The sequence below is a fragment of the Manacus candei genome, unplaced genomic scaffold (assembly GCF_025592945.1).
Source record: "Manacus candei isolate 608988 ecotype Guabito, Panama unplaced genomic scaffold, ASM2559294v1 h1tg000067l, whole genome shotgun sequence".
NCBI classification, from domain to species: Eukaryota; Metazoa; Chordata; class Aves; order Passeriformes; family Pipridae; genus Manacus; species Manacus candei.
In genome coordinates this window covers 5,345,266-5,357,684 of record NW_026138115.1, presented here as the reverse complement: position 1 = coordinate 5,357,684, position 12,419 = coordinate 5,345,266, and the positions used below count along the sequence as shown (strand labels likewise).

General features: G+C 36.4%; 1 protein-coding gene across 3 annotated transcripts in view; it reads right to left on the bottom strand.

Annotated features, from left to right (window-relative positions):
• Window positions 1–12,419, bottom strand: part of GALC (galactosylceramidase) — a 34,076-nt gene that overhangs the window by 16,320 nt on the left and 5,337 nt on the right. For 2 of the 3 annotated variants that reach the window (XM_051806629.1, XM_051806627.1), the window contains exons 5-7: window positions 10,904–11,043; window positions 8,643–8,681; window positions 1,937–2,067 (exon numbers count right to left, since the gene is read on the bottom strand). In XM_051806629.1, the coding sequence (XP_051662589.1) occupies window positions 1,937–2,067; window positions 8,643–8,681; window positions 10,904–11,043 (310 nt within the window). Of the gene's footprint in view, window positions 1–1,936; window positions 2,068–5,764; window positions 5,893–8,642; window positions 8,682–10,903; window positions 11,044–12,419 lie in introns of all 3 variants that reach the window. The other variant, XM_051806628.1, reaches the window with a different exon arrangement.

Genomic DNA, 12,419 nt, shown 5'->3' with positions numbered 1-12,419 from the left:
CTTGTTAAAGCAAAGCTCTATCCTGAAACTAAGCTTGAAGATTTTCCTAACTAGTCTGCTAAACAGAGAAAAGACATGTTAACTCATAGGATCTTAAACAAGACCATAAATAATTGTAAAATCAACAATAAGATACAGTACCAGGCATTATTCTAAGAACTTAACTGTATGAATGTCTTCGGACCTAAACATGAACTTAGCTAATTTTTTTAATAAACTCAGGTTTCAAAAAAGCATGCTAGTTGGACTACAGAAGTTACAGAGGTGTAAATTGAAAGTAGTTGAAACATATAATGAAAGCTAATTTTCTTTTCAAGATCTTCCTTAGTATGAGGAGAGATGCTTTCTCCTAATGGAGACTATTGATTACGTTCAATCACAACACTGATTCACTGTGCGAGATTTGTCTGACTGAAATAAAACCTTTTTAAATCACTTGCAAAAAATACTTGGCATATTCATTGAAGACACTAAGTACATACACTAAAATGAAATTATCAGCACTGGAAAGGAAAGCATAAATACTTCCTTTACTATTAGCCTGAAACTTGACATATTGATACATTCATGGCAGGGACACAAGAAACACCACTTTTTCTAGGCTGACTGTTAGGGGTTTTTTTTCCATTCTTTTCCCTCTACTGGACAATGGGCCAGTGTAGTCCTTCATACCTAGCTTCACTAATGGGAATGTAACCGATAGTAGAGATTTTAGCTCCATTCTTCTCTGCTCTACAAATTACTGTATATTTCCCCTTTGGCTTGGAAACATAAGTATTACCTCAGTACCAAGCAAAGGTTTTTGTAGTGGCATAAAGTGCAGAGCTTGCAAAAACAAGGCAGAGTTTTCACACTCCATATCCTGAAAAGGTGTTTAATATTATGTGTTAACAACCCTGCCAAATAAAAGCTGAAATACGTAAGAGATTATTTAATCTACCTGTTAAGACTGAATCAGAGTAGGGATGTAAAACTTACACTTGTAAAGAGTTAAGCAACTACAGCTTACTTAGACAGTAAGTAATCCACACATGATCCAAGATTCCACCTGCAAAAAACTGCCAGGATAGTGTTCATGTTCAGAATAGGGGGAAGGATTGATTGCAGAGGTAAATGACACTGCCTGCCTATCTGTATTTGGAGAAAAGGTCTTCATTTCTACACCTCCTATGGGTCAGATATATAAAGAAGGATGAAAAACACCCCACTTGAAGCAAGGAACTGCCACATTTGAAGCACTTGATTGGGTCAGGCAAGTTTATGGCACCTAGTAATTAAAATTTATAGCTACTGTAAATTGAAAAGTTAATGAGCAAGTCTTACACACATTTCCATTCAGCCACCAAGTCAGTAATCAGTGCCAAATTTAGTCTACTAGCACGATATTAGCATCATATGACAAAGTCCAGAAGTAGTAAAACAAGTCAGGTGGTTGCATGCTTTCCAAACACAACTTTCTCATCAAAACAAAATGGAAACTAAGAATCAAGACATTATTGTAACTCAAAGAAGAATCACAGCCCAAATGCACTTCTGGATCACAACCATTTGAGTAACAGACCAGTGAAGTCAGTAATACAAGGCCGTATACAAAGCTGTAAAGCTAAAGCACTTTTTGCATACCAACTACAGTAACCAAAAAACTCCCCAGAATAAACAGGGTTGTCCAAAAAACCTTCAGTTCATCAAAAGTACATTCACAGCCAATAGGAATCTTCAATACAATAGAGGACTCACGATTCAACAAAAGAGTTGAGGCTGTTGCCAGGACAACAGCCGTGTGATTTGATGTGGGTTAGTAAGAAAGATTATACAATCAATCCTTTCCTTGCAGGTAAGAGTACAGAGAATTAAAGGTTTGACTGTGTTTGTTATAAATGAGATGAAGACAGACTATAAACAAACCACCGAGAAAGAAAAAGAGAGAACCCCCTACCCAATCACATCGACCACTCCATGTAGCTCAGAGTCAATCAGCAAGACAAAGGAAATGGGCTCCCACAGTCTATCGCTGGCTATGATCCTCACCTGCTCCAGACCACGCTTATCCAATGTGTACCTCAACAGCTTGGAAAAAAAAAGGAGAGCAAAGAACAGAGAGAAGGGACAAATAAAAAAAATGTTTTTCAAATTGTTAACACCTTAATTGGGAAAGGCAGCATCTTCTTCAGCACTATTTGAACATAGCTAAAAAAAAAAATTATGTTTCGATTCTTGTTTTTGCAACCTAGACAACTATTACAAGAAACAAAATGTACTAGACTGTCAAGCACAAAGTGCCTTCAAAGAAGGACACCTTCTTCCTCTACCATACCAAACCCTAAAGTACATGAAAACAGGAAAAATTAAAAACATTTGGTTGTTCTTTTCTTACAGACACAAAACTACAGATAAATACAAATTATATCACATTTCATGCAAGATACTCTATTGGCAGATCAGGCACTTAGATGTTACAATGCTGATTGTTAAGCTACAAGGACCACATACGAGGCAAGGACAACTGAATTATGATGTATAAACCTTGCAAAAGCACAGTAAACATTCAATTAAGAACAGGAGTTGATTCCCCCTATTTTTCCTGTTAATCGGCTATTTCACTTTAACAGTGAAACAACAGAATTGAGCTGAGCTCTTCCTAAACACAAACAACGAAAGAAACAAGAAAAACCCCAGACATGTACACACCTTATTACTCAACTGTGTTGTATGTCAAGCTTTAAAATTGCAACTACTTCACACTTCCCTAGAGACATTTTAAGACCTTGAAAGTCAACGAAACAAATCTAAAATGCCATGTAACACCAAATCTAATGATGTACTAATGACGCAGAGGTCCCCTAAACAGCATTTGTTGTACTTGTAAATTCAGGTAACATCAAATGCCCAACTATCTTCAAATAATTCTGTATATTTCTACCAGATACAATCTTCTCTTACAGGGCACACTATCTGCAGAAAGAAGTGCTGCAATATTTTTTTTTCACAGATCAGAATACGAACTAGGTTATGTGCAGTCTGAGCAGCCTGAAACATCAAGATTTCCTCCCCCAAAGTTTTAATAACTTCAGCTGAACACAATGTTACTACTAATAACATTACCAACAGTATACTTATGTGTTGTACTTTTCATTACATCTTGTTTTAGAATAAGGCAGTATTTGGTTTTCAGACTCATACATAAAAAGGCTAACCTATTAAGCAATTAGGGAAGGTTCCTGATGACTAGAGACAAAGAGTTTTAATGTCCAGCTTCAAGAAGAAGGATCTGGAAAACTACAGTGCCATCAGTCTAGCCACAGCCTCCAGGAAGGTCACAGAGCAAGTCTTCCTGGAAGCCATGTCAAAGCACTAGAAGGGTAGGAGGACAACTGGGAACAGCAGCATGGATTTACCAAGGGCAAATCATGTCTGACAAAGATGTTTGCTTCCTACAACAAGATGATCACCTGTGTGGGCAAAGTGAAATCAGTGGATGTCATATACCTTGACTTCAGCAAAACCTTCCAACTAGGTAGATAGAAAAGTGCAGTCAGGGAGCAGATTACTGGCTTATATTAGGAACAATCCTGTTTGACGTCTTTAATAAAATTCTGGAAGTTTACATTTTGCTTTGCTTGCAGACACAGCTTTTACTTTTTCTGTTAAGCTGTCTAACTTCACTCATGAATTCTCACTTCCAGCCTTCTGATTCTCCCCACATCCCATTTACCTTAAATATCCATCAGACTACAAATGGTATTTTAGGCAGGGCTAAAGCTCCACAGGGAGCAATAGTATCAAGGTAAAAATTACCTGATGCAAAAAACAACAACAACAACAACAAACAAAAAGGAAAACTGAAAATTAAAGGAAACACAAAAGAGAGGGAAAGGGCAGTTACTTTTTGTGGATGGATGCCAAAGCAATCACTTCAATTCTGTTGATAATTTCTAAATAAGACAATATAGAAATTTAAACCCAGGTCTCCATTCCACACTAAAAGGAACTAGGAAAAAGTCACTGAGAGGTTATACCTGGAAAGAGATTACAGAAGAATATACAGAAAAGGATTTCTGAGGAAGGAATTTAAGGCTATTTAGGAAAACAGACTGAACAGCAGATTTTGCAAACAACTAGACATGGTTATCTAAGAGACATACAGATACAGCTGACTTCTAGCAACTTCATGAACCTTAGCATTTGAAGGACAGATGCCTAAATATTATTATCTGTCACTAGGTCAGCAAGAACTCTGATAGCTGGTATCTTAAAATCAGCACTGGCTCAGAAACATGGTGTTCTCGTTTTGTACTACCCTTAGTTTCTTGACAGATAACACCACTGCACAGGAAAACCTAACTGTTCCTTTTCTGTGATCAGCAGTGGCAGGGGGAGTTGGGGAAAAATGTCTGTGACATTCAAGAAAAACCTCTTACAAAAAGAACTTTCATCTTAAAGAACAACTAAAACACATCTGTGGTTCTAAAGGCACAAGCAAAAACAGGTACTCCTAGCCTTGATTCTGTCAAGCTCTTAAAGAAATAAGAACCATACACACTCAGTGCATTCATTCTGCAAGTTGTATTGGTATGGAAATCATTAGTAAAACATTTCCTAATGCACTATAACTTCCTGAGGTGCAAGTCTTGCCTAACCTGGGAAAGTTCTAAATTTTTAAAACAAAGGAGTTACTCAATGCTGACACTATAATTTGTATTTCTCTGGCAGCCACTTCCAGGTGATCTGTGTTTACAAGCTCAACACATATGAAAGTAGTTTCTTTATAAAATCCCTGCTTAACTGACTATAACCCTTGAATCATGCATTAATTTAAACAAAGATGAGCATATCACACTTCCTTACATACAGAGGATAACTGGTACACTAGTGACCACAAAAATGTTTTTATCACAGTAAGGTTAACAACATGGAGCAGTTAACAAACATAACACAAGTGAGCAATTTATACAGATATAGCTCATTTCCACTTGGGACATGTAATTTTTAAAAAACTATTTATAGTTTTGAGAAACCAGAGATTACAAAGAAAGCAGAAGCAGCAGAATAAGTGTCAAGCCAGTTGACAGAAGCAAGGTAGTAAGAAACTGTATTATGGAACAAGAGTGAAGGCAAACAATCGAGTTGGTATTTGCCAAAACTGCAACAGTGGGCATTCCTAGCTGCCAAAATTGAGATAGGTTGTATTAGTTTACAAAGTTTGGATGTTTGTTTTTACTTCTATTTTACTGTCTCTGTGTGCACTTTTAATACTATCTGTTATCAGATATAAGCAACAAAACAGAAAATTCTAGATTTAAGATATGACCAGAAAAATCACAAACATGTACCAGGGAATACCACAAGCACAGGAAGTCCCAGGGTGATAAGTTCCACTGTGAAAGTTCAAGTTTACCTGAAATTAAAACCAATTGAAGACCAAGAATTCAGTCTGAAGTTTTTCTAGCTTTGAAGATGTACATGCAGGTTAGTTAGAAGTTTCCTGTCATTCACTATTGCTAAGAAGCCTAAAACACAGTTCCTAAATGGATACTTGAAAGAAATAATGAAAGAGTGGTAAGGTCAGCTTACACATGCACTAAACTGAAAGAGAAGAAGACAAGAAAGAATAATCCATCACCACTGTACATGATGATGAAAAAAATGGGAACGGCTAGGAAGTATGAAGTAAGAATATATGACTCTTGAAAATGGAGATGAAAACTTACTTAAAGAGAGGAAGCAATGAGCCATGTTTAAAATGCCTCCCTTCTCCCACACTTACCCGACTACCTCAATAGCATCATTAAGATAGGGATCAACTAGCATCTCCTTTGAAATGTTCCAATCTCCATCCGCAGCGATGATGCCAATGTTCATTAGACCCAGTCTGTCCAAAGAATGTCGAAGCACCTTAGTAACAGACAACACCACTTAAAGTACAGCCTTCATCAGTAAGGCAACATGAAAATTTAAGACTGAAAACAATTTAAGAACTGTAGGAGTCATCAGTGCAAGCATTTATCTTCAGACCAAGATGGATAAGAAAAGTTCTCACTTCTCAAATGACAACTAAGACGAAGTTAATGGTAAGTATTTTTAAAGCTGAAGGGTTATCTATGATATTCAGACAGTCATTACACAAAAAGGGGCTTCTCATCACTTGGATTACTTTTGACACCCCATGTGCATACATATACTCCACTTGGACACTCTCAACATACTGACTCCATGCATGCATGCAATTCATTACACGTAAGTAATGGATTTATCATAAAGTCAGTCATATTAAGTTGATCTAAAAATAACGACTGGCTGGATGTGGCAGTGGACATACCTCCACAAGTGAAAAAAGTGAAAGTTAACCTGATCCCCAAAAAAGTATATTGAGAAAATGGAGACTGAAGTTTTAAAACAGAAAAGACCTTGTAACCACGCAGTTTTCTATAGGAACAGAAATCTTTGCCTAACACCTGTCCTGTTCAAGTGAAGAGCACCTAAACACTCTTCTCACAGCCCATTTTATTGAAGAAAAAAAAGATTTTTCCAACCACTCAAAGATCAATAAGTATGAATCCTTAAATAATTTCTCATAATAGCCCTCTAGCAATAGAAGAAGAAGAATAGGGAGAATCTCCATTTTTCATATAGTCAAATACGGACAGAAATAAAAGTCCAAGTGTTGATGACAATAAAAGCCTAGATCTAAAGGACATAAAACTTACTAAGAAGAAGAGAAGTAGCAATGAAGTTCTGTTCAGTTGTTTGAAGCCTTTGAAACACAAAGTTTACCAGAAGAAAAATTCATAAAGCTAGAAGGCCGCCACACTTTAAAGCTTTCTAGATAGTTAGACACTGGGAAATATTGCCTAACCATAGAGATAATTCAGAAGAACAAAATGACAGGAACAGTTGCAGAACTTCCAAGCTGAAAGGTAAGTACTAAGGACATAGAACTGCAGACACTCAAAATGCATTCCACAATGACATATGCAGAACAGTTCCCCCACACGAAGTACTCATGTTTATGTACAGATACTCCTTAAATTCTAGCATTAAAATGGCAGTATTTAAAAATATAATTGGAGGAACAGGATCTTCTTGAACAAGAATTTATAAGCATTAGAATCCTCATTTCTTTTTTCTTTTTTTTTTCTACTTAATAAGAAACATAACTAATGCCTTAGTGGATGAACTAACTAAAATAACTTCTTACAATTAAGATAAATACATAACAGGTAAGCTCTTAGCTAACAGAAAACGTTTGATGTGCAGCAGCACACTTCAGTAAATTGACCTTTTTCAAAATGGCAAATTGCAAATAGAATTATCATGCTGATTAGAGAATAGGTGACATGTGACCCTAAAAGAATGAATGGTAAAACAGGTGTTAAAAAAACCCCAACTTTTATCAGTTAACATACAGTGAAGAACAGGCCAAAATTTTTCAGTAAATATTTGGGTGATTTTAAGAATAAATGTTAAACTAAATATTAAGCTCTACAAGCCAAAAGCTCAATTCAACAGCATTCCAAATGAATGCTGCACCTAGACTTGACAGCTTGTTCTCCACATTCCTTCTTCCCACACTAGGAAGCCAAGACAGTGGAAAAAGCCTCCATGTGACATGACACAGAGTTGGGATTGTTCAGCCTGGCAACCTAACTGCAGCCTCCAGTACCTGAAGGGAGCCTACAGGAAAGATGGAGAGGGACTTTTCTACAAGAGCATGTAGTGATAGAACAAGGGGGAATGGCTTAAAACTGAAAGAGGGTAGGTTTAGATCAGTATAAGGAATAAATTCTTTAAGTGTGGTAAGGCACTGGAACGGGTTTCCCAGAGAAATGGTGCATCATTTCTGGAAGTGTTCAAGGCCAGGCTGGATGGAGTTTTGAGCAACATGGTCTAGTGCAAGGTGTCCCTCCCCATGGCAGGGGCATCGGAACCAGATGATCTTTAAGGTCCTTTCCAAGTCAAGCCATTCTATAAGTCTTATCTGTTTTTAAGAAGTAACTCTATTGCTTCTTAGCCTCGAAGCAACACCAAGGAAAGGAAGAAACCAGAAGCTTGTACTTAAGATTTCACTGCAAGATAATGTAACAAACAGAAGAGAGTTTTCAAAGCGTGGCAGGGGGTAGCGGGGGCATTCAGCAGTGAGAAATATTAGAGACTCGAGGCTGGTTATGTGAAATATTGTGTTCCTCCAACCTTTTAGAACAAAAGGTACTGAATTTTGCACAGCTAAAAACACAGAGCATTTACTATGTTTTCCATAAAATAAGAACCTGGAGGTTTATAGCAATATTTAAGGTACTATAACCTCAGAACTTTGCTACAGAATTTTAAGTAATTCTAGATCTTGGACTTCTAGCTATATCCAAGCCAGTATGAAGATGATACAAATTTGTATGATTTCAGACACATTGACTGAAGTGTCCATTAAAATGTGAAAGTCCTAAACACTTAGCATACATTGACTTGCTTTACAACCTAGAGATCTCATCATTTTAGCATTCCATGTGTGCAACTACAAGAAACAGAGTTCAGTAAGTGAAGTAGTTGCAGAATTAGGGTCTCTTTACTAGGCAAATTCAGAAAAGCTAATTGTTTGCATATGATAAGACAAGCATTTCACTTTACAAAAATAAGAAAAAAATACATACCTTAATGTATTTGCTACTAAATGCCCTTTCATTCCATATCTATAAAGGAAAAGTAAAAATCCATTTAGAAAAATCAGGATAAGTTAATGCATAATGGAAGATTTTATTTATATATATCTGAGATTATACAATCCATTAATCAACTCCATGTTTTCGGTGTGCTAGAGGAAAGTGCTCTGGTTGGTTTTGTTATCAGCTTTTCAGGGGAAAATTCTGTATGGAAGTTCATAATAGCTGGGTTTTTATCTTTCTGTAAGATCTCCTGATTGCCTTCTTGCTGAAAAGAGTGCTAGAGCTGCTTGAGCTCTACAATGGCAGCAGTGTTACACATGACTCTGTAACCAACTGGTCTACAGTTTGTTAGGAATCATCAAGAAACACACTGTGGCTTCAAAGCGTGACCTAATGAATGGGCCCTATTGCAAGACAATGACATAGGAGAGTAAGAATAAGTCACATATTGAACAATTCAATGAAGATTACAGCTCTTTCTAATTTACACAGGACTACATTAAACTCAAACACAAAAGATATCTAGCATAGTTTAAGTAAACAGACACAAAATGAGCTCATTTCTAAATTTTCCAACTTTTATGGAAAGAGTGTTTAAGCTAAATATGGCTCAAAATTCAAAAGCAGGAATACATTTTTGAATTTTGAATTTTGGAAAGGAAAGGAATCCTTTCTAGCAAATCTCCTAGCCTATAAAATGTATAAGCAGAAACCTTGTTTCTTTTGTTTGTTTTTTTTAACCGCAACATGAACACCAACTCACATTCACCAGTAAAGGTGAAAGTATCCCCCATAGGATTAGATTACACAACCATGTACAAGCAGACAGTTTCCTGCAGATGGGATAAGCCCCACTGATTTTGGTATTTCCAGATCTTTCAATAAATGCTAACATGTGACTTTTGAAATGAGCCAGTAAAAAAGTTACTTACTGAAAAGCTCATCTCATCATAAAGTAAAGAGCAATACAGAACAAGTGCTATAAACAAAGAGAATGGTAAAGGCTAACAATGAAGAATCATAACAGCATTAAAATTGTTTTGATGGTTTCTGAGCCTTCACAGACCTCACTGATTTCATGTATTTCAGGTTATACCCCCAAAGAAATTGAACAATATACAATGTCACCACACTTCCTATAGAAGCAGAAACTCCATTTTCTTAGAAGGAAAGAATTCTGAAGGCCAAATACCATGAAGCAACAAAACAGAAGTTGAGCATTACTCAAATATATGAAGCGCAGAACTTACCTTCTAGTCCAAGAGCATAGGACAGAGAAAAAAGTAACAGTAGTTTGTTCTCCCTGTATCCACAACTGAATTGCTGAAGCATCACTGTGTTACCCACAGTGCAAGACTGACCCAGCTGAAATAAGTGAGGAACATCAAGGGGGATGCACTCCAGAGGACATATACATGAGGTACACCTTCCCATGTTACAGCAGAAAGGTCAGATCGCTTTTGAGGGATGGGAACCGTTTTAGAAGCTTTTTTCTGGACTGCTGAAGTGATTTTCAGCTTTTCTGCTGTTAAACTATCTCATATAAAAACACTTCAAAGTCCAAAATAAGTGTTCAATAAGTACAGGACTGATTTTAGAGGAATCTTAGCCACACACTTTCTTGGTCAAATAATGAACTTGAAAAATGTTTTTCCAGATTGTCTGCTTCTCCTTCTCGTTTCCAAATTATGACATTTTTTCCTCAAACATTCATTTACTATCTTCCATATATTGCACTGTAGCACAATATAGCAGTTACAATGTACTGTAAGATATGCATCTTTAACTACTATAAATAATGCAGGTAAAAATGGAAGACGTTGTAGAGGATTGCTCTTCTGCAAAATAACAACCATATTTTATGCTAAGAAGTCATGTTAGCTGACTTTCACAAACTGTCTTAACTAATGCTTTTCATTAGCTGGTAACTGCTGAAACCCAAGCAGAAAAAGCAAGGGACAAAAGGAAAAGATTTCAGAACATTCAGATTCTCTGGCAACTTTGTTCTAGAATTGGGAAGGCCAGAGCCATTTGACACTGGTTCTGCTTTAACAGCCATCACTGCAGAAAGACTGTAAACTAACATAACTTCTGCCTTTTCCTGGCAACAGAACAAGATAAAACTGCAATTTAGAAAAAAAAAAAAATTCTCTTTCCATCCTCCTCCTCCAATAATCAACAAATAGAGAGACAAGACCAAGATCTTAGGAATGAAGATAGACAAAATATACAGATTTTGCATTACTGACCCCAATATAATCAATGTCCAAATCGTGATACTGTTTTGCTCCTAATATCCAAGAAACAATATAGTAAGCAGTGACATCTGGATAGTCATAGGGCCAGTTTTCACCCTTCCCTATCCATCTTGGAAATGTCCAAGGTAATCCTGGAAAGAGAGGAAAAACAAATTAATAAGGCAAGTGGTTGGTCTACATTACTCAGAAAGTTTCAATAGCAAGGTGTAATTTACCTAAAATGAAGAAGCAGACATGCACTTCAAATTCACTTAGTTCCAGTGAAGAACTGGAACATAACTTATTTAATGAATGAAACATAACTTATTTAACTGGAGAGTACGCTCTAATAGCTGTTTGGGTTTTTTTGAGCTAGAAAACCTTTATTACTAAAGAACAACTAGACTGACTACATAAAATCCTTCAATTGTATGGTATTAGCCCTAATAGGTTTAAAAATCTGAAGATTTTAGGATAAAAATTTACAAAGTTAAAGACAAGGAATCAATACTGAACATAAAAAGTTGCTAATCTCCTGAATATGAATTTCAGAAGTGATGATCGGATCATAATAGAAGAAGGAAGATTAGGATCATGAAAAAGAATTTCGAAGTCTCAGCTGTTTAGCAGATCTTGTAGTAAGGAAGAAAAACAAATTAACCTAACCAGATGCTGCTAAGTTTTCAGCTGACTTGTACAAGATACCATAGGCTAATTTAAAGGTAAACCCTGCTTCCTTTGTTGAGAGCTTTATCTGAGGGAAGAGGGTTGTTATCAATAGTCACAATTAGTCATAGATAGTAAGCTTAACAGAACCTGACTGACAAATCCTGCACCAAGTCATGCTCTGTGGCTGGATATGGTAAAGCCTGACCCCTGGAAGACCGGGGCATTAGACACCTTTTAACTGACACATTTCTTACCTGTTCTTACATTGTTTTGTGTGAAATACATTTTGTATTTCGAAAATACAATCTAGGGTTCCACACCTGTGTTGTCACAGCACATACACAACTCACGATCAAAACAGGAAGATAAGAAGCTCCTCTTACAACTCAACTACATACGTAACACAAAGCAGCAGACCAGAACCACTAGAGTGGGAAGGGGGTGATCAGTTTGTAATAAGAACATATAATTGAATGAAGTGTGTATAAGATTTACAGATTTATACTTCCAGTAGCTTTATTTTATCCCTCCCAATTTTTCTACTCTATTATTCAGAAATTCATCTCTCACGATAAACCATCCATGTTCATTGCTGTGATACATTCTAAGCATTAATGTTAGTTGATACAAGCAAATTATTAGACATTTTTTCCCTATGCTTCTTGTTACAGTAGTGCAACATAAGGATATTGTGCTACTGTAACAAAGTGGAACATGGTAAGTAAGTGAAGCATCAAGGCAAGCTTAATAAATTAGAGATTCCACTTTGCTGCAACATCAAAATATCTGCCCATTAAAATGAGTATGTTAATTAAGTGTGAGAGATAGGTAATTTAGTCAGAGGAATAAAAAAGCATTT